The 20,696-nt window shown below is 41.2% G+C and overlaps 1 protein-coding gene across 1 annotated transcript in view; it reads right to left on the reverse strand.

Annotated features, from left to right (window-relative positions):
* The window catches only part of SNX9 (sorting nexin 9), a 232,665-nt gene that overhangs the window by 130,597 nt on the left and 81,372 nt on the right, over window positions 1–20,696 (reverse strand). Inside the window, exons 4-5 of the mRNA XM_073627898.1 lie at window positions 18,705–18,812; window positions 11,268–11,421 (exon numbers count right to left, since the gene is read on the reverse strand). Coding sequence (XP_073483999.1) covers window positions 11,268–11,421; window positions 18,705–18,812 — 262 coding nt within the window. The remainder of the gene's footprint in view (window positions 1–11,267; window positions 11,422–18,704; window positions 18,813–20,696) is intronic.

Below are 20,696 nucleotides of genomic sequence, written 5' to 3' on the forward strand. Positions count from 1 at the left end.
TCATGCCCCTGTTGAAGACCCTCTTGGTTAAAACGCGTCAGGCGATCTCCCTTTCCTTAGGCTGCTTAGATTTTATTTCAATTGTGATCACTTTTATCCATTTTTTGTATGGTATTTTTAGAAATAAAAATCCCTGGTTTACCTGCACTATGCAGAAGCTTTTTATTTTTTATTTGCATATTACCCCGATGCAAGAAACTGCCTTCCAGTAGCCCTACTTCCATCACGGGGTCTGGATCATATCTGCCCCCGGCTTCTCCTTGGAACACATCCTTGAGGTCTATTGGCTGATATCCAGTTGGCGGCCCTTCCTGATGTTTCTTCACCCCACCAGAGAAGTCGAGAAGTGAGACAGAGGTTCCACCGTTCCGGATATCGTTTTCCAGCCTAGGTTTGGCTCCATGCACCATTGACTCCATGTCATATGACAGTGGAGTCCACGCTATCTGGTAAGAGTACCCATCTTATCTTACTTCCTGATGTTTTCATTCTGATGCCCCATATCGAGATGTTGGTTTACAGCTACGGAAGTTCTGTACCCCGTTGTTGACTCACAGTCACAGATCCACACCGTGCACCATTGACTTTAATTTCCAGTCTCACATCATTTTTTGGTCCATACCAGTTCCTCTTATTTGAGTTTGGAATCATCCATTTACCATATGTGGACACTTTATACTGTGTTTGTTCATTTCATTTCACTTATGGTTTTTGCACATATGCTTTACTGTTCAGTACAGCATCTCTTACTTAATTATTTCACTACACCCTAACTTCCTAATATTTCTTAGCGCTGCATTTTTTTCCAACTTACCAGTTATTGTTTGTCACAATGTATGCAGAGCGCAGCGTTTTCATATTCTCTTGTATCTTATTGTTGTAACTAGCTGTGATTGACCACAGCCAATTTGGGTTTTGGGCGATTGGCCCTGTCTGTACTATGTGATCACTGACCAATCACAGAGATCAACACAATACTACATAGAGCTGCACTTTTCTGGATAAAATGAGAATCATGATTTTTTTTGCTTGGAATGAAGATCACGTTTCTCGGCGTAACATCATCTTTCACATTGTACAAAAAAACTGGGCTAACTTTATAAACCTCAAGAAATGTGGGATTTTAAAGGCAATCTAAGAAGAAATATTATATTTATAAAATGTATATTACATAGAAACCTAGAACAACATGTTCTAGGTTTATATGTATTTTATACGCATTACCATACATGGTTATGTACTAATTGTTCATTAATTGACACTGTTTTTTCAGAAGCGGTATTATTCCCTAAAGAAGATTTGTCTATAACAGTACAATATTTAATGTGTTGGATATCCCCTTCTACTGTATTTCTACCACTTTATGTCTGACAGAGCTTTTTGTATAGTTGATACTATTATTGTTGCAATTTTTTACTATAATAAATATCCCCAAAGTTTAGGCCAATATATATTCTTCTACATATTTTTGGTAAAAAAAATCACAATAGGCGTATATTGATTGGTTTGCGCAAAAGTTATAGCGTCTACAAACTATGTGAAAGATTTATGGCATGTTTAGTATTATTACCAATTTTTTTTTACTAGTAATGGCAGTGATCTGTGATTTTTAGCGGTACTGTGACATTGCGACGGACACTTTTGACACATTTTTGGGACCATTGACATTTATACAGTGATCAGTGCTATACGCACTGATTACTGTGTAAATGTTACTGGTAGGGAAGGGGTTAACCCTAGGGGGCGATCAAGGGGTTAAATGTGTTTCCTCTGTGCGTTCTAACTATATGGGGATAGGACTGACTGGGGGAGGAGACATATAGTTGTACCTACTTAGTATGATCTTTTCATTCTGCTTTACACAACGCTGCAGTAAAAACAAGTGAAAAAGTGATTGACATCATGCAGTTAGAGTGCAGATAAAGTGCCTTGAAAAAGTATTCATACCCCTTGAAATTTTTCACATTTTGACATGTTACAACCAAAAATGTAAATGTATTTTATTGGGATTTTATGTGATAGAACAACACAAATTGGCACATAATTGTGAAGTGGAAGGAAAATGATGAATGGTTTTCAAAATTTTTTACAAATAAATATGTGAAAAGTGTGGCGTGCATTTGTATTCAGCCCCCATTACTCTGATACCCCTAACTAAAATCTAGTGGAACCAATTGCCTTCATAATTTATGCTCAGTATAAAAACAGCTATCCTTTGAAGCCCTCATAGGTTTGTCAGAGAACCATAGTGAACAAACAGCATCATGAAGGCCAAAGAACACACCAGACATGTCAGGTATAAAGTTGTGGAGAAGCTTAAAGCAGGGTTAGGTTATAAAAAAATATCCCAAGCTTTGAACATCTCCCGGAGCACTGTTCAATCCATCATCTGAAAATGGAAAGAGTATGGCACAACTGCAAACCTACCAAGACATGGCCGTCCAACTAAACGGACAGGCCAGGCAAGGAGAGCATTAATCAGAGAAGCAGACAAGAGGCCCATGGTAACTCTGAAGGAGATCCAGAGATCCACAGCTCAGGTGGCAGAATCTGTCCACAGGACAACTATTAGTCGAGCACTCCACAAATCTGGCCTTTATGGAAGAGTGGCAAGAAGAAAGCCATAAGAAGTCCTGTTTGCAGTTTGCGAAAAGCCATGTGGGGGACACAGCAAACATGTGGAAGAAGGTTTTCTGGTCAGATGAGACCAAAATTGAACTTTTTGGCTTAAAAGCAAAACGCTATGTGTGGTAGAAAACTAACACTGCACTACACTGCACATCACCCTGAACACACCATCCCCACCGTGAAATATGGTGGTGGCAGCATCATGTTGTAGGGATGATTTTATTCAGCAGGGACAGGGAAACTGGTCAGAGTTGATGGGAAGATGAATGGAGCCAAATATAGGGCAAATACAGCCAGAGCTACAATGGAATGGTTTAGATCAAAGCGTATTCATGTGTTAGAATGACCCAGTCAAAGTCCAGACCTGAATCCAATTGAGAATCTGTGGCAAGACTTGAAAATTGCTGTTCACAGATGCTCTCCATCCACTCTGACAGAGCTTGAGCTATTTTGCAAAGAAGAATGGGCAAAAATGTCACTCTCTAAATGTGCAAAGCTGGTAGAGACATCACCAAAAAGACTTGCAGGTGTTATGCCCTGTACACAAGGGCGGACTTTCCGGCAACAAAGGTCCGACAGTCTTTCCAATGGACTTTCGACGGACTTCCAATGGACTTTTGAACAAATGGACTTGCCTACATACGATCACACCATAGTCCGATGAATTCGTACGTGATGACGTACGACCGGAGTAAAATAAGGAAGTTGATAGCCAGTAGCAAATAGCTGCCCTAGCGTCGGTTTTGGTCCATCGGACTAGCATACAGACGAGTGGATTTTTCGACCTGACTCGAGTCCGTCAGACAAATTTGAAACATGTTCCAAATCTAAATTCCGTCAGATTTTCACACGAAAAAGTCCGCTGCAGGTCCGATGGAGCCCACACATGGTCGGATTGTCCGCTGGATTCGGTCCATCAGACCAGTCCGGTCCAAAAGTCTGCTTGTGTGTACGCGGTATAATTGTAGCGAAAGTTGGTTCTAGAAAGTATTGACCTAGGGGGGCTGAATACAAATGCACGCCACACTTTTCACATATTTGTAAAAAAAAATTGAAAACCATTTATCATTTTCCTTCCAATTCACAATTATGTGCCACTTTGTGTTGGTCCATCACATAAAATCCTAATAAAATACATTTACGTTGTTGGTTGTAACATGACAAAATGTGCAAAATTTCAAGGGGTATGAATACTTTTTCAAGGCACTGTAGTATGCCAATCTAACTAAAACACACAGTTTTCCTGAATGTGAGCAGCAGAGGACAGTAAACCAGATGTTGTGTGTTACATGTGTTTACAGTCCAGATCAAACTGCACAAATGCCTGTCTGAGCTCCCCTTTCATGCTCTGCACTGCTCATTTATAAGCAGATAACACAGCACACATGATCACCTACTACAATAAAGAACACAGCAGGTCAGCAGTACTGAGAAACAACACTACATGCACACAAAGAATAGTACAGTAATATACAGCTGACATGGTTAGCTGCAGTTCCAGAGTCCTAGGTAGGATTTTGTTCAGGGAAAGGGCAGGCTACAGTAACTCTTTCTCATCCAGTTAAGCCTTCGTTCGTCGTGATTTGACAGGTCACATCGCATGTCAAATCGGAGCCTATTGCCGGCAATAGGAGCGTCCCAATCAGTGCGGCAACGACTTTGCTGCGCTGCACTGATTTCCAAAAGTAGTTCATGCACTATTTTTGGTGACTTCGGGGGCGATTTCAATAGACATCTGTGCATGAACCCGCACAGATGTCTTTCAAGTCGCCCCCGAAGTCGATCTGAAATGTGGCTTTGAAATCGCGCAAGGTCAGATGAAATCATTTCAAAGCCATGTTCAGTGTGAAAAAGGGCTGAAAGTGACTTTGGAAGTTGAGTGCACCACATAGGACACAGCTGCTGTGACTGACACCCTTTGATTCCAAGGGGACATGTAAAAAAACAATCTAAAGCAGGCTGCATGATCAGCGTATTTCATCCAGTTGCTAATGAAACAGCTGAAATTCAATCAATTGGTGGCCTTGTGGCCCCACCCCACGTGACATTCTTTAACTGAAAAATCAAAGGAGCCAGGCAGAAATTTGCCAGGAAAACAGTGCCTCCATTAAATCAGATGCAGGTACTGTTTGAGTGTTCTTTTTTTTACTTAAAGTGGAACTTCACTCTCTCAATCAACATTGACTATTTTTAATACTCATGCTGCTAGCATTAGTAAATAGATGGGAAAGCATATCATATTTACTTGTATTAAATGCTTTTTTTTTTATTTCTTCAGTTACTTCCTGGTTTCCATGTCTAGGCACATGATGTCACACATCCCAGGAGTCTTCAGGAAGGGAGGAGGGGTTTTCTTAGCTAATCACACTCTCTTGCCTGAGCTAAGGGCAGATAGATTGCAGGAAGTAAATCGTACATGAATCATTCATTTACCCTTGCTTAAGATGGCCACTACCAGAAATGCTAGGGGGTGTTTTTTTAAGTGATTTCTCAGCATAATAAAGCATGGAGACATGAATGGATAGGTGATTTTGCTTTGAATAATAAAAATGAATTAACCACTTGCTGACCGCCTACCGAAGATGTACTGTGGCAGGTCAGCTCTATTATGCGAAACGACATACCTGTACATCGTTTTGTGCAATATACACTAGGGACTTATTGGGCAGAGCTAATCAGTGGGTCTCGTGGACATCGATGTCCGCCAGCCACCTGCGATCGTTTCCGAGTGAGGCAGAACAGCGATCTGCCTATGTAAACAAGGCAGATCGCTGTTCTGACAGGGAAGAAGATGGAGATCTTGTGTTCCTACTAAGCAGGAACATGGATCTCTGTCTTTATCCAGTCAGACAATCCTCGACACAGTTAGCAAGCACCCCCTAGGGACACACATAACCTCTTTGATCGGCCCTGATGTTAACCCCTTCCCTGCCAGTGTCATTAGTACAGTAACAGTGCATATTTTTAGCACTGATCACTCCAGTTCTCAAGGCGCCCCAACAGGTCATGTTTTCAGGCCTTCCATTATTTTGCACAGGTGATTTGATCAGTTTCACTGCCTTAGTAATTACCACAGCCGTTTCATCTGAGGGAAATCCTGAAAAAATGACCTCTTGGGGCACCTTGAGGACTAGAGTTGAGAAACACTGGATCACTGTAATAATGTCACTGGTTCCCAAAAAAGTGTCAAAAGTGTCAGTTTTGTCAGGTGTCCGATTTGTCCGCCGCAATATCTCAGTCCTGCTAATAATCGTTGATCGCCACCATTACTAGCAAAAAAATAAAATAAACATGCCATAAAAATATCCCATAGTTTGTAGACGTGATAACTTTTGCGCAAACCAATCAATATACGCTTATTGGGATTTTTTTTTTACCAAAAATATGTAGCAGAAAACATATTGGCCTAAATTGATGAGGAAATTTGATTTCTTATATTTTTTTATTGTATGTGTTTTATAGCAGAAAGTACAAAATATTGATTTTTGTCGCTTTTTTTTTGTTTATAGCGCAAAAAAATTATTGAATAACCACCATTTGTGGAGAAAAAAAGGACACAAGTTTTATTTGGGTACAGTGTCGCACGATCGCGCAATTGTCAGTAAAAGTAACGCAGTGTCGTATAGCAAAAAATGGCCTGGTCAGTAAGGGGGTAAAAACTTTCCTGGCTGAAGTGGTTAAATAGTGTTTGTGGTGCTCAGATGCACTGTAGTTCCTCATTAAATTTTTTATTAAAAAAAATGTATGCAGTAAAGCATGGGATAAAGAATAGAAGAAAGGGAATGGGGACATCTTCACGATTCAAAATGAACAGTTGTGGTAGCTGATTGGCTTTAGCGCCAGTTTAATGTCACTCCGACCTCTTTTCACTAGGCCAGGAAGTGAGGAGAACTCTTTATAATGGTGTCATGGGCAACATAGAAACCTGAACGAGGTTCTCACCGTTTCCTACTCACTCCAAAGTGGGAACAAAGTTTTTTGTCTAAAGTTGGGGTGAAGGCAGTGTTGCTAACCGTCAGTATTTTTACTGGCAGCCAGTAAAAAATGGCCACTTTTCTCCTGCTTGTAAACGCCAGTGACAGGAAAAGGTTGGCAGTAAAAAATATGGCTGTGACGCTCAGCTTGCCGGCCATGACCATCTGAGTATCTGCTGATACGGCGTGTTTGGGTGGTGCCGGCGGGTGGCAGGTCTGGCGGAGGTGGTGCCTGAGAGTGATGTCATGGTTCAGGGGAGCCGAGCGGAGCAGCCGTAACCTTGTGTGTGGGTCTGCGGGATGGGAGCAAGGCAAGCCGGGAGCGGGACTATCAGTAGTGTTTGAAAATGAATGGACTGAAAGGACCACCTGGCATTGAGAGAGACTGTCACTGTGACTCTGGAAGGGACATGTTGTGTTGGTGAGGTGTCATCATCATCTGATCTGTTGCACACTGCTGTCAGTGCCACAGTGAGAGTCAATTTTATGTGTGTGTGCCTGCCCATTCTCATTTCTTGCCCTCCTGAGTCCTATCCCTGAGCTACTTACTTACTATACTGAAAGTATGTTTTGTGCCCTAATATCTGCTTTAAATCACATTGTTAATTGCATATTGTACTTGTTTGTAGCCTAAATACTGAAATTTGCACTTAAAACGGTAATTTCGTAACTTTTGGAAATGCCGGTAAATTTTGGGTGTTGTGTCAGTAATCTCAATCTGGTAGGTTGGCAACACTGGATGAACGGTCAGTATATAAATTAAAGTTGAACTCAGGCAAAATCTTAAGTTATCTTTGCGGTGAGGCTTCTCTAGCTCTGCAAGGGCTAAACACAATTTTTTGTCTAGGCTTACCATTACCTCATCCCATACCTCCCTGGCAGCTGGCACACTCCTTCTCTCTTCGGTACTCTGGGTTGTGGGCAGACCCTTGGCACCCTCACTTAAAATGCAGGACCAGAAGTCTGTGATGGGGTCAGAGTGCCTATAACCAAGGGCACAGTGAAAGGAAGATGCTTTGAAGAATTAGTCACATAGAGAGGAAGAAGCCTGGGATGAGGTAAGTAAAACTACTTTTTAATCATAGCTCAGAGAAAACTGAGCATGTGACCCTTGCAGTGCTGTGGAAGCCCCTCTGTAAGGGTACCAATAGATTTTCCCTGGAGGTCAGCTTTAATTTTGCAGGGGAGGTAAATGTATATGCATACCGTAATGTTCTTGGTCATGAGTGACCCTGTGGCACCAATTTAAATCCTACCAGAGCTCTTAGTCTGGGCCACTCTGTATAGCCTGATGCTCCCAGGTCAGCATGTTCAACACAGACGTGCAGCCAAACAGAACACCTCCTCTATTAAGCTAGGACAAACACTGACACTGGGCTGTTTGTTGAAAGACTACACAAAGCCATAGCTTTCCACCTTGAAAGCCACCATGATGACAGAGCTTGTAAACATCCTGTATTAGGAAGCAAGCACTCATTCATTTCGGTACTACTGCCCACTGATTCAGTTCATGTTCCCAGAAATGGAAAACATTTCAGCCCATAAGATGGACAGAGCAAATGAATTTGGGTAAGGTGATAAGTGCGCCAGTACAGTAATGGCTTTTCCATGCCGAAAAGGGGAGCGAGGTTCAGAACAGAACCAGAAAACGTTAACAAAACCTTGACATATTGTACAGTTGGCTGCGATTAGGGGCTTTTCTGGCACTTACACACAAACTATTATAAAAGTACAAATTTAATAATACAAATTTATTTAAACCATCCTATAAAATCATCAGCTGATCAACCACAATGGTATATATACACATATATACACAGACACACACACACACACACATACACACACAGAGCATCATCCACAGATAACAACCACATGTAAGTAGATGAAACCCCAATGTGTTTCAATTTTTTCAGAAAATCTTCATCGGCGGATGGTCGATAACTTGTACATAAAGAACTTTCTTTACAGCTGAATACTGCAATGTGTTAAAGGAGAGCAACGTCCTAAGGAAGTGTTTAACCAGGGGAGCACAAGGGGGTGCTATAGGTCCCCACATGACTGTCCACTAGATGGGGTTTTAGATGGTGAAACAAGCCCAATTTCCAACATACAAATATATATGGATTTTTTCCATGTAAAGAGATGTTATCCCCAAAATGTCTCTCCAAGGAGGGAAACAATAAAGAATACAGATCTAATGGGTTTGCTAATGCGCTCTTCTATATATACACTGTTGTAAAAATGTATTTGCCCCCTTTCTGATTTTTTTTTTTTTTTTTTGCATATTTCTCAAATTTAAATGACTCAGATCATCAAACGCATTTTGTTATTACACAAAGATAACCTGAGTAAATACAAAATGCAGTTTTTAAATGATTGTTTCATTTATTAAGGTAAAAAAGCTGTCCAAACCTGCCTGGCTTTATGTGAAAAAGTAATTGCCCCCCTAAACCTAATAACTGGTTGTGCCACCCTTGGCGGCAACAACTGCAATCAAGCATTTGCGATAACTGGCAATGAGTCTTTCACATTGCTGTGGAGCAATTTTGGCCCACTCTTCTTTGCAGAATTGTTTTAATTCAGTCACATTGGGGGGTTTTCCAACATGAACGGCCTGTGTAAGGTCATAATACAGCATCTCGATTGGATTTAAGTCCGGGCTTTGACTAGGCCACTCCAAAACCTAAACTTTGCTTTGTTTGAATCATTTGGAGGTGGACTTGCTGTTGTGTTTCGGATCACTGTCCTGCTGCATAACCCAAGTGTACTTGAGCTTGAGGTCACAAACTGATGGCCAGACTTTCTCCTTTAGAACTCAGAATTCATGGTTCCATCAATTATGGTAAGTCGTCCAGGTCCTGAACCTCCCCTGACCATTACGCTACCCCCACCATGTCTGACTGTTGGTATGCTCTTCTTGTTATGAAATGCTGTATTCATTTTATGCCAGATGTAATGGGGCGTACACCTTCCAAAAAGTTAAACTTTTGTCTCATCGGTCCACAGAATATTTGCCTAAAAGTCTTGGGGATAAACAAGATGTTTTTGGTAAATGTGAGATGAGCCTTTGTGTTCTTTTTGGTCGGCAGTGGCTTTGGCCTTGGAACTCTCCCATGGATGCCATTTTTGCCCAGTCTCTTTCTTATTGTTGAATCATGAACACTGATCTTTCCTGAGGAAAGTGAGGCCTGAAGTTCTTTAGATGTTGTTCTGGGTTCTTTTATGACCTCCTGGATGAGTCGTCGTCATGCTCTTGGAGGCCAGCCACTCCTGGGAAGGTTCACCACTGTTCCAAGTTATCTCTATGTGTGGATAATGGCTCTCCCCGTGGTTTACTGGTGTTCCAAAGCCTTAGAAATGGCTTTAAAACCCATCCTAAACCGATACATGTACATTACTTTGTTTCTAATCTGTTCTTGAATTTTTTTAGATTGTGGCATGATGCATGGCTTTTTGTGATCTGTTCGCGTGCTTCACTTTGTCAGACAGCTTCAGGCCTGGGTGTGGCAAGTGAAATTTAAAGCGGGGTTCCACCCAAATTTTGAACATTATCTCTATGTATTCTCTTCCTTGCCTAGATGCTGACATGCTGTGTAAAAAAATTTAAATCGCCGTAATTACCTTTTTTTTTTCTAATCTTCTTAGCACTTCCTGGTTTTCCTCCCATGGGAGTAGGCGTGTTTCTAGCCTCTCCCAGACCTCCCACAGTCCCCTGGGAGCTAGTCTCAGGCTTCCCAGCATGCATTGTGCAACAGCGTCATCACAACATCTCGGTAAATGCTGGGAACACAGCATTCACCGCATCCAGGAAATACATGCTTGTGAGCTTCAAATGCCCACAATGAAGATGGAAACCGCCTTCAGTGAATTTTATAAGTTATTCTTTACAACTAAATCGGACACAGGCGGACTTATTACACAGAACATGTGAGTAGATAATCATGAGAAGAAAAGTTTGTGAATGAACTCCAAAAAAAAAAAAACGATAGATAGGTGGACCCCCGCTTTAACTCAGCTTTCCAAAAAATTGTGGTTAATCACAGTTCATTCATAATTCAGCATGGGAGGGGGCAATTACTTTTTCACATAGGGCCAGGCAGGTTTGAACTGCTTTTTTCCCTTAATAAATGAAATAATAATTAAAAAACTGCATCTTGGATTTACTCAGATTATCTTTGTGTATAATTATAATTTGATGATCTGATCGCATTTAAGTGTGAGAAAAATGAAAAAAAAAAAAAAAAAAAAATCAGGAAGGGGGCAAATACTTTTTCACAGCACTGTAGATCCAAAACCAAAAAGGCTTGTTCACAATGTTTGTATCCATGATCCATAGTATTCCACAAAATAGCCGCCAGTAATGTGAGGATGGTCTCTGTATATATATATATATATATCTTTGTAGTTGATCAGCTGCTGATTTTATATTATGGTTTTAATACATTTTTACTTTTTGTGTGTAAGTGCCTAATCTCAGCCAACTGTAGACTATTCTATATATGGGATGTGGCACCTAGTAAGATCAGACTTATAGAATGAAACCTTGACATAATTCAGCGGATGGCAGAGAAAATGGCACGTGTTCAGAAAATATGGGAAATCTACACATCAAACCGGTGTGACCCATTTCAACTAATATTTTTCCAGTCTTGCATAACCTACCTGGGCCTGGGTAAGCCTGTGGATGTCCATGTCCAGAATCCCAGTTGTTTGATGTGGAATCTTTCTGGTTTACTCCCCAAGGATCATTTGCACTGTCAGATGTAGGTGGTTTAGGTGCATTCCAGCTTGACCAAGGGTCATTTGTGCTTTTGGCCTAAAGGATTGAATAAATATAGGAAGTGAATATATTTATCTGTGCCTAAATTACTCCAACAGCATGAATACAACTAGGTAATCTTTTAAATAATCTCATTGAGCAAATATTTCCAAGCAAAGTACGTTCCACCCCACCGTTAAAGATGTGTTGTTATCAGTGTCCTCAGGATTTATTTTTTACCACATGGGGATTCAAGAAAAAAGAAAAATAAATGAAGAAGATTATTCTTAGTCAAGGACTAAGGAAACAGAATGCCATAAACACAACATAGAAGGTGGTGTTCATTAGAGAATGTATTGATGGGCTTTTGTTCTCTTCAAATGGGTTTTGTATTCCAAAACAAGTCTATGAGAATACAAACCTTGCTTGAAGCAGGTCATATGTGGGTCAAATACTCCTGTCAACGAATTCTGAATTATCTCAGAAGTGTCTCAAACAGATGACATTGACACAAGCCCAAATCCTGTTGACACAGGCCCTCTTCTTTTACGGTAGTATCTGTTAGTCACTATAATTTGCTATACCAACAATCAGTTTCGGCCCATGCATTGTGGGCGCCACTTCCCCATCCCTGCCACCGCCTCCCTATCCATGTGCCCAGCCTCTTTCAGGACGCCAGACTCCTATAGCGGGGGGCAGCAGGAGGGTTTTTTTTTTTAAAGCACGTTATTAGAGCCAGAGGCTCTAATAGGCTACAAAAAAGGGTGGGCTCGGAGGGGCACAGAGAGTGCACCCTGATCCCACCCTGTTGTGTGACCATAGCGAATGAATTTTCACACCACAGTACCTCCCTGATAATCAGGAGGCAGGTCAGTGAGACCTGTTTCCCGATTGGCCAAAGCGCCAGGCGATCCTATTGGATGCCCAGTGCTTTGGTGGAAGAGGAGACACACAGGGGAGGAAGCATGGGGATCGGACTCCTCCACTGCTGCCTGGGGAGAGGACCCAACAGCCCAGTAAGTGCCGGACCTCCTGCAGGAGGGGGGGGGAGCTGTCAGTGTGCCAGCGAGACCCGCAGGGGGGTCAGTGTCGCTGGGGGGATAGGCAGTGCTGTCAGTCCTATCTGCCATATCTGTAATGATAATCTATATACACTGATCTGTGATGCTGATCTATATATCCTTTCTGTGATGCTGATCCATATACCCTTTCTGTGATGCTGCTCTATATACCATGATCTGTGATGCTGCTCTCTATATACCCTGATCTGTGATGCTGCTCTATATACCCTGATCTGTGATGCTGCTCTATATACACTGATCTGTATTGCTGATCTATATACACTGATCTGTATTGCTGATCTATATACACTGATCTGTATTGCTGATCTATATACTCTATCTGTAATCCTGATCTATATACCCTATCTGTAATACTGATCTATATACCGTATCTGTATTGCTGATCTATATACCCTATCTGTATTGCTGATCTATATACCCTATCTGTAATGCTGATCTATATACTGTATCTGTAATGCTGACCTATATACCCTGATCTGTGAGGCTGAGCTATATACTCCTGTCCTGTGATGCTGAGCTGTATACTCTGTCCTGTGATTCTGGCGCTGTATACTCTGTCCTGTGATTCTGGGGCTGTATACTCTGTCCTGTGATGCTGAACTGTATACTCCTGACACTATGGGTGGAAGCAAGTGGAATACAGGGAACGAAGTTGGTGGATTCTATAAGGGGTTGGGCTTATGAGAAGTGGGAGGGGTCAAAAAGGAAGGGTAGGGTCTGGTGCCCCCCCCCATCCTAAAACTTCACCAGCTGCCACTGCCAACAATTATACAGTTATCATAATAGGCGCCATTCACACTTGTATGACTCCAAAGTCAGTGTCACTTTAGTGCAAATTTGATGCAACTTGGATGTCAGTGCAAAACCACTGTTGCATGTAAAACATTCAGGTACAACTTTGATGCAACTTTTGAGGGTTAACAGTGAAGTCTATGGCGCTCAAGTTGAAGTTTCTGTGGCTTTAAGTCGCATATATATATAAATGGTTGTCATTGGAAAACATGGCGTACAACTTGTAATGCGACTTTAATGTCCAAAGTCACATGACAAGTCGCACAAGTCTGAATAGGGTGTAAAGGTTCTGGACTCATAGACCATTGTATTTCTTTGAAGAAGTCAACCAGCCCATGGTCAACCATGGTTAAGTCAACCAGCCATAGTGTAAAATATCTAATATTCTAAACTCCTCACAAACCTAATCCCCTTGAACATACACAGTATATTTAGTCTTGATAGCCATTAACCAGTCTTTGGAAATGAGAATGAGATTTCTAGTATTTGGTGATTAGGCTTTTCACTGCATTGGACAAATATGGTAACATGGATTTTGTATACATGGAGATTTGTAATGGTGTAATAAGGAACTAAAGGGCTCAAGGGTCGAGAGGGAGACAAAAGTATTTTTTGGTCTATTCATTGTATTTTGACCCAGTACACAGATATGAAAAGAAAGAACCTAGTTTCATGCAGCTCCTCCAAGAAAATGAGTAGACGTGTGGATCCCATCTATACAGGTACTTTGCACCATCTTACTCAAATTTTAAAAATGTTTTCTGCTAAGGTGGGAGGTAACAGGGGTAAGATGTACCAGTAACATTATTATCTCTTTTTGGGTTGTTGGAAGTTCTTTGTACATTCTTCCACAGTTGCAATGCATTTATTATACTGGGTTTGTCATAGTGTGCTTTACTCACCTTCCAAAATTAGATCTAACTAGTTTAAAAGTATTGCATCTGCATTTTGAAAAAAATATTTCAGTAATTAATCTGACCATATTTTTGCAACTCTGAGCAAATTCATTCCTATAGCCTGTTCCTTTCTGTGTTTTCCTCTACCTGTAGGTGTTTCTGCCAGTTTGCATATCAGTCTGGTCTTTTCCATCTGCTTGTACCTGGCACTAGTCTATGCACCCTCGCCTTACTTGTGTCTTGTCTGCTCATTGGCTTCTGCTATTTAGAGGCTCCTCCTCCATCAAGCAATGCTGATGCATGGTCTAGGCTCACTCTGTTTATGCTTAGCCTGTGCTGGCCCAACCTTGTGAATTCCATCAACGGGGCTCTGCTCATCTGACCTTGTGTGTCCAGGCCTGTTGTCCACCCCTGCTTTTTTATTAACCTGTCTTGTGTGCACCTCTGCCTTCTCTACCTTGCTTTTGTAACTAGAACTGTGCTACTGAATCTGCTTCTAACCTGCTTTAGACACGCTGGCAACATTGCTCCCAGGATTGGTCCAGCCTATAGATAAACCAGTATACAGCAAATCAAACCCAAAGTAGCATCAGGGCTCCTAGGCCTCATGCACACTGCTGCTCCTAAACTCACGTTTTTGAAGTTTTTTGGGGTTTTTTTGCCAAAGCCCCTGAATACAACTCAATAAAAGCTCATAGAATTGATTTACTAAAACTGGAGAGTGCAAAATCTGGTGCAGCTTGGGTTGTAACTTTAGCTTGTTCAATTAAGCTTTGACAAAAAAAAAAAGTGGAAGCCGATTGGTTTCTATCAGGGGCAGACTGACAACTCATGTGGCCCCGGGCAACAGGAGATCATGGGGCCCCGTGTCCCCGCCCACACTCAAGCCACACCCACACAAAGCCCCACCCCCCAGCTTGCACTGCGTGGATGCCTCAATTCTGGGTTGAACCTGAGATAAAAAGTGCACAGGGGCAGCAGGGCAGAGCATTGGATGTCAAGCAAACACAGGGGGCAGCAGGGCAGAGCATGGGGGAACCATGGCAAAGTATATAAGTCAGCAGGTCATAGCACAGGGGGTCAGGAGGGCACAATATGTGTGTGTGGAGGGCAGGAGGGCACACTACATGGAGAGCAGCAGGGCACATTATGGGGCACACCAGGGAACATTACAGGTTGGGGGCACACAGTAGGACACATTACATAGGGGGGCAGCAGAGAACATTATAGGGCACATTACATGGGGGGAGCTCATAGAATTGATTTACTAAAACTGGAGAGCGCAAAATCTGGTGCAGCTCAGCTTGTAACTTCAGCTTGTTCAATTAAGCTTTGACAAAAAAAAAACTGGAAGCCGATTGGTTTCTATGCAGAGCTGTACCAGATTTTGCACTCTCCAGTTTTAGTAAATCAACCCCCATGTGTCCATGCACACAGACGTTTACCAAAGTTTACGAGCAGCTGTGTTTAGAGGCGTTAAATGCTCCTCTCCAGAACACAGAAGAATTGCGTTCAGATGAGGAGTGTTTTGCCAGAAAAATGCTGGATGCGGCAAATACGCTAGGCACTTTTAGCGCTTTCATTTTAATGGCCAGAATAATTTATTATTCTGGCCAATGAAATGAATTAACACCCAAGAGCTGGACGCAGATAAATGCAAAATGGAAAATGCAGCTAAACACGATACATGTGGTGTGTTCTTTTTTGTTTTTTTTTGTATGTTTGTATTGATACCTTTTTGAAAACCAATAAAACTATGGAACACAAATATAAAATAAACACGATACAACATTTACCATCATCCAGTGTCTAGGGAACGTTCCGTGCGTATGTGGCCTTATACTTACAAAAAAACTTACAGTGCTCAGCATAAACGAGCACACGCCTTTAGAAAAGTAAGACTTTAATCAATATATCAATGAACACAAAAACAATTTTCAAAATTTTTACAAAACTGAGTTTTATAGAACATTTGTTTAGCTCACCACATGAAAGTAAGGTTAATAATATAATTTAGATTACAAAATCTTAAGTTTAACTCAAATTACTTGATGCAAAAATGAATACACCCCACAACAAAAACTATTACATCTAGTATTTTCTATGACCTCCATGATTTGTAAGGACAGTACCAAGTCCTCTATGCATTGAATGAACAAGTTGGTGACATATTGCAACATCGATCTTTTTCCATTCTTCAAGAACAACCTCTTTTAGAACCTTGATGCTAGACGGAGAGTGATGCTCAACTTGTCTCTTCAGAATTCCCCATAGGTGTTCGATTGGGTTCAGATCAGGAGACATACAGTACTTGGCCACTTAATCACGTTCACCCTGTTCTTCTTTCGAAATGCAACAGTGGCCTTAGATGTGTGTTTTGGATTATTGTCATGTTGGAAAAGTGCACGACGACCAGGGCACGGAGTGATGATAGCATCTTCTCTTTCAATATAGAGCAGAACATCTGTGAATTCATCATACCATCAATGAAATGCAGCTCCCTAACACCAGCAGCACTCATGCAGCCCCACAGAAGGACACGGTCACCACCATGTTTCACTGTACGCACCATGCATTTTTCTTTGTACTCTTAACCTTTATGACGCCGAACAGTTTTGAAGCCATCAGTTCCAAAAACATTTATCTTGGTCTCATCACTCCAGAGTACAGAGTCCCAGTAGTCTTCTTCTTTTTCAGCAAGGGCCCTGGCAAATTCTAGATGTTTTTTTTTGTTCATAGGACGACACCCATGCATGCCATTCCTCTGCAGTGTATGCCATATTGTGTCACAGGAAACAATCACCCCAGTTGGGCTTTCTACTTCTTTAGGGAACTTGCATGGCGATTTTCCTCAACCCTTCTCATCGGAAAACGCTCCTGTTCATATGTTAACTTCCGTGGACGGCCTGGACGTTTCTTTTACAGTATTCTGACTGATAAGTAAGTGCCGGTTCACACTGGGGCGAACTGTCAGGCTACTTAGCCGCCTTACAAGTCGCACTCCATGCAGTGCAATGGAACCGTTCTAATGGGAGCGATTCAAGTCGTTCTGACTACTTGGGGGCAACTTTGAAGCCGCCCCAGTGTGAACCGGCACTAAAGCTTTGCTGATCTTCTTGTAGCCTTCACCTTTCTTGTGTAAAGAAATTATTTTCTCTCTCAGGTCTTGTGACATTTCTCTTCCATGTGGTGCCATTGCTGACAGCATGAAATGGGAAGGTTTTTTTTTTTCGTTAAGCAACGCCCTTTTAAAATCTGCTGGACACCTGATTAAGAAATAATTACACTCACCTATAGTTGAATTATTGTTAATTAGGATTTTGTCGTGTACTTTAGGTAGGTGCTAGCAGCAGGATTTTTTTTTTGTGAGTGCAGATAAATTTAATCAGGCCTAGCTGTATGATAGGCCTGTTTGTTTTGATCTGTGTGGGCTGAGCGTGGCTCAGTGTAGGCTGGTGACTCACAGAAAGCAATACCGTTCGGTTACCTCCATTCTGCTTCGAGAGAATTCTAGAAAGAAGGATGGGAAGAGAGGTGGAGCAGTCTGGGGCATCTCAGGGAGCCCTGGCCAATCCCCAACTAGGATTGGCAGGGGGCAGGCCTCCTTGATATACCCAGGGTCAGCCCAGCTGGAGAGGAGTTGTCAGGTGGAAGAAGCTGGAGATGGAGCACTAGGTTGTCGGGGGCCTTTGAGGCACTCCCCAGTCTGGGGTGGTGACCTTGGGCCTGAGGGGTTTGGGTGCAAGTCGGAGCCTTGCTGAGAAACAAAGCAGGATCTGGACAGGAGGCACAGAGAGGGACCAAGAAAGACAGTGTTGCTGGGCACAAGTCTCCAGGAGGGATCCACCGGAGTGCAGCCAGGATGGCTGGTGAGTGACAAAAAGACTTTCTTATTTTTGTTGCTACACTAAAAGGGCCTGTGGTTCCTGCCTGCAAATGACAGTTTCTAAGGCCTGACAGAGTCAGAATTGGGCCTACGATGTGCTAGCTGTACCAGGAACCAAGTATTGTACAGGAGAGAGAGGAACAGTCTACAAATAAGTGTTGTGCTGGAGGAGACTGGAACTCTAGAAGTGTAAAGGTTCCAACTGATCATATTATTGATTCCATTATTGATTCTGGGCATAATATTCCTTATCCTATCCAAGTTCAAAATCAATAAAATACAAAACAAACATACGGACTGTTCATTGTCTCAAGAGTGACTGGGAAGTGAATGTCGGGCTGGGGCAGGGTGACAGGTGGACCACAATATCCAGCAGCCCCTACGTGGTACCGCTACAGTTGTCTAAAATGTAGCTTTGCTCCTAAGACTTTCATTGGGGTGTATTTATTTTTGCAACATGGCATTGAATGAATTTGTTAGGAAAAATACTCTTTTTTTGTGTGTGCAAATTAACAAATCTTAGTTGCAATCAGTGGCCCACATTTGTGGGAGTGTTTTGTAGTATAGTGTCCCATAGAAAATGTTGATTCTGAAAAGTAAGTAAAGGTTTTCTGCCAAATCGGTTGGGGTGTACGCATTTATGCGGAACACTGTACTATAAATGGAATCACATTGCTGACATACCTGTTCACCATTGTTGACACTGGCAGCCTGAGCAGTGATGGCAGAAAGTGAATCAAAGAAAGATAAATCTGGAGCTGTATTGTTGGAAGGAGCTCCATCAGATATTATCTGGAAGAAATAGAGATAACATGTATAAGGGTATAGTGATGAATAGCAAATCAAGAATTGAGAGACTCATTATCATTTACCGGTATTTTTAAAGATGGATTTTTTATTTAATTTTATTTATACAGTATGGTTCAGATCCTCAAATGGGTTTACAACATCACTTTTCACAAATGCCCTTTTATTATATGACATGTATGTATCGTTTAAATGGCGTCACCCATATGTATTTTATTTGATAAAATTAGGAGCAAAGTTAAACAAAATTTATGCCATATACTGTTTGTTTCTCATAAACATTCAAAAAGAAACTCCATTTTATTGAGAACAAAACCGCGTTCCCAATGCCAGCATGCATTTTAGTTGATTGAATGGATGTCTTGGCTGTCCTAAAGGGGGATACACCATTATCCCAATTATCCATTTTTGAATCAATCTGTACAAAAGATCCATTTGCTAAAGGTACAATTTCATCACTTTATAATCAATTATATGGAGTAGTAAATCTTAATAGACCCTCTTACGTTCAGAGGTGGGAGGAGGACCTGGGACGAACTTTAGAAGACACGGACTGGTCTAACATATGGCTCACATCTAAGTCATCCTCACCCAACATCTTAGCACTGGAGACAAATTATAAAGTCCTAACTCGCTGGTACCTTGTACCCGCTAGAGTGGCAAAATATTCACCTAATACCTCAACTCTTTGTTTTCGAGGATGCCCAGAAATAGGCACATATTTACACATATGGTGGACGTGCCCAGTAATCCAAACCTTCTGGAAGGAAGTCTTCGTGATTGCATCTAAAATATTTAAAAAAATAATACAACCAGATCCATATATAACTTTACTTAATCTAAAACCGGAATGGTTAACACTCTCTCAATTCAAACTTATGATCCAACTAACAACGGCTGCAAAACAAACAGTGGCCAAAGCATGGAAATCTCCTACGTTGATACTAGCAGAAACAATTCACAGAATGAATAATACAATGTCCCATGCTAAGATGGTAGCCATCGATCAAAATCAAATTCCAAAATTTGAAAAACTTTGGCATCCTTGGATAAAACAACAGTTCCTGTCAAATTTCAATGACTCTGTCCTGTTGCCATGGTAACAGATTAAAAGACTTACAGAGACACCCATTCTAAGGCTTCAAAGAGAACTAAAAAGAATAATAAACTGACGAGTGGGACAACCTTGTGGACCATACATCTACCTTTCAACCCTTTTTCTTCTTTCTCTTTCCTTTTCTCCACCTTATGATTAAAGCTCATTATCAGAATTTATTTGACCTATATACACTCTACTTGTAAACAATATGTATAGTAGGTATAAATCATTTAAATACCTACAAAAGTAACTAAGGAAATGATATATATCTTTAATTTAGGTTTACGTGAACCCAATGTTTAATATTTGAAATTTCATGATATTTACCTATATAATCCCTACTGTAAAACAATGAGCTTACTTTATAGAGCCTTGTAAACTTACTTTATGTATCTTTATAATATTGTATACTCAATAAACTTCTTTTGACAAGGAATTCTTGGCTGAAGCTGTTATTTAGATATTGAGAAAGGTACTGAAGGCAGTGAAAGTGTGAAGTGGGAGAGTTTTTCCAAGGAAGCTGTTAAAGGATGTCTAAACCCAAGAACAAAATGCAATATAATGCAGCTTATTAGTCCTTAACCCCTGTGAGTAAAACAAATCTTAATGCCTAAGCACAATTTTGCAACTTTAACATGTATTTGTAAAGCTGTACATATCATTACAACTACTTTGTGCATCCAGGTGGATTATACTTTGGTTTTTTTTTCAGGAGAAATTAGGCTTTTTTAGTGGTAAATGGTAACAAATATCTCTGGATTTTTTTTATT

Source organism: Aquarana catesbeiana, linkage group LG04, assembly GCF_042186555.1.
Source record: "Aquarana catesbeiana isolate 2022-GZ linkage group LG04, ASM4218655v1, whole genome shotgun sequence".
Classification (NCBI taxonomy): domain Eukaryota; kingdom Metazoa; phylum Chordata; class Amphibia; order Anura; family Ranidae; genus Aquarana; species Aquarana catesbeiana.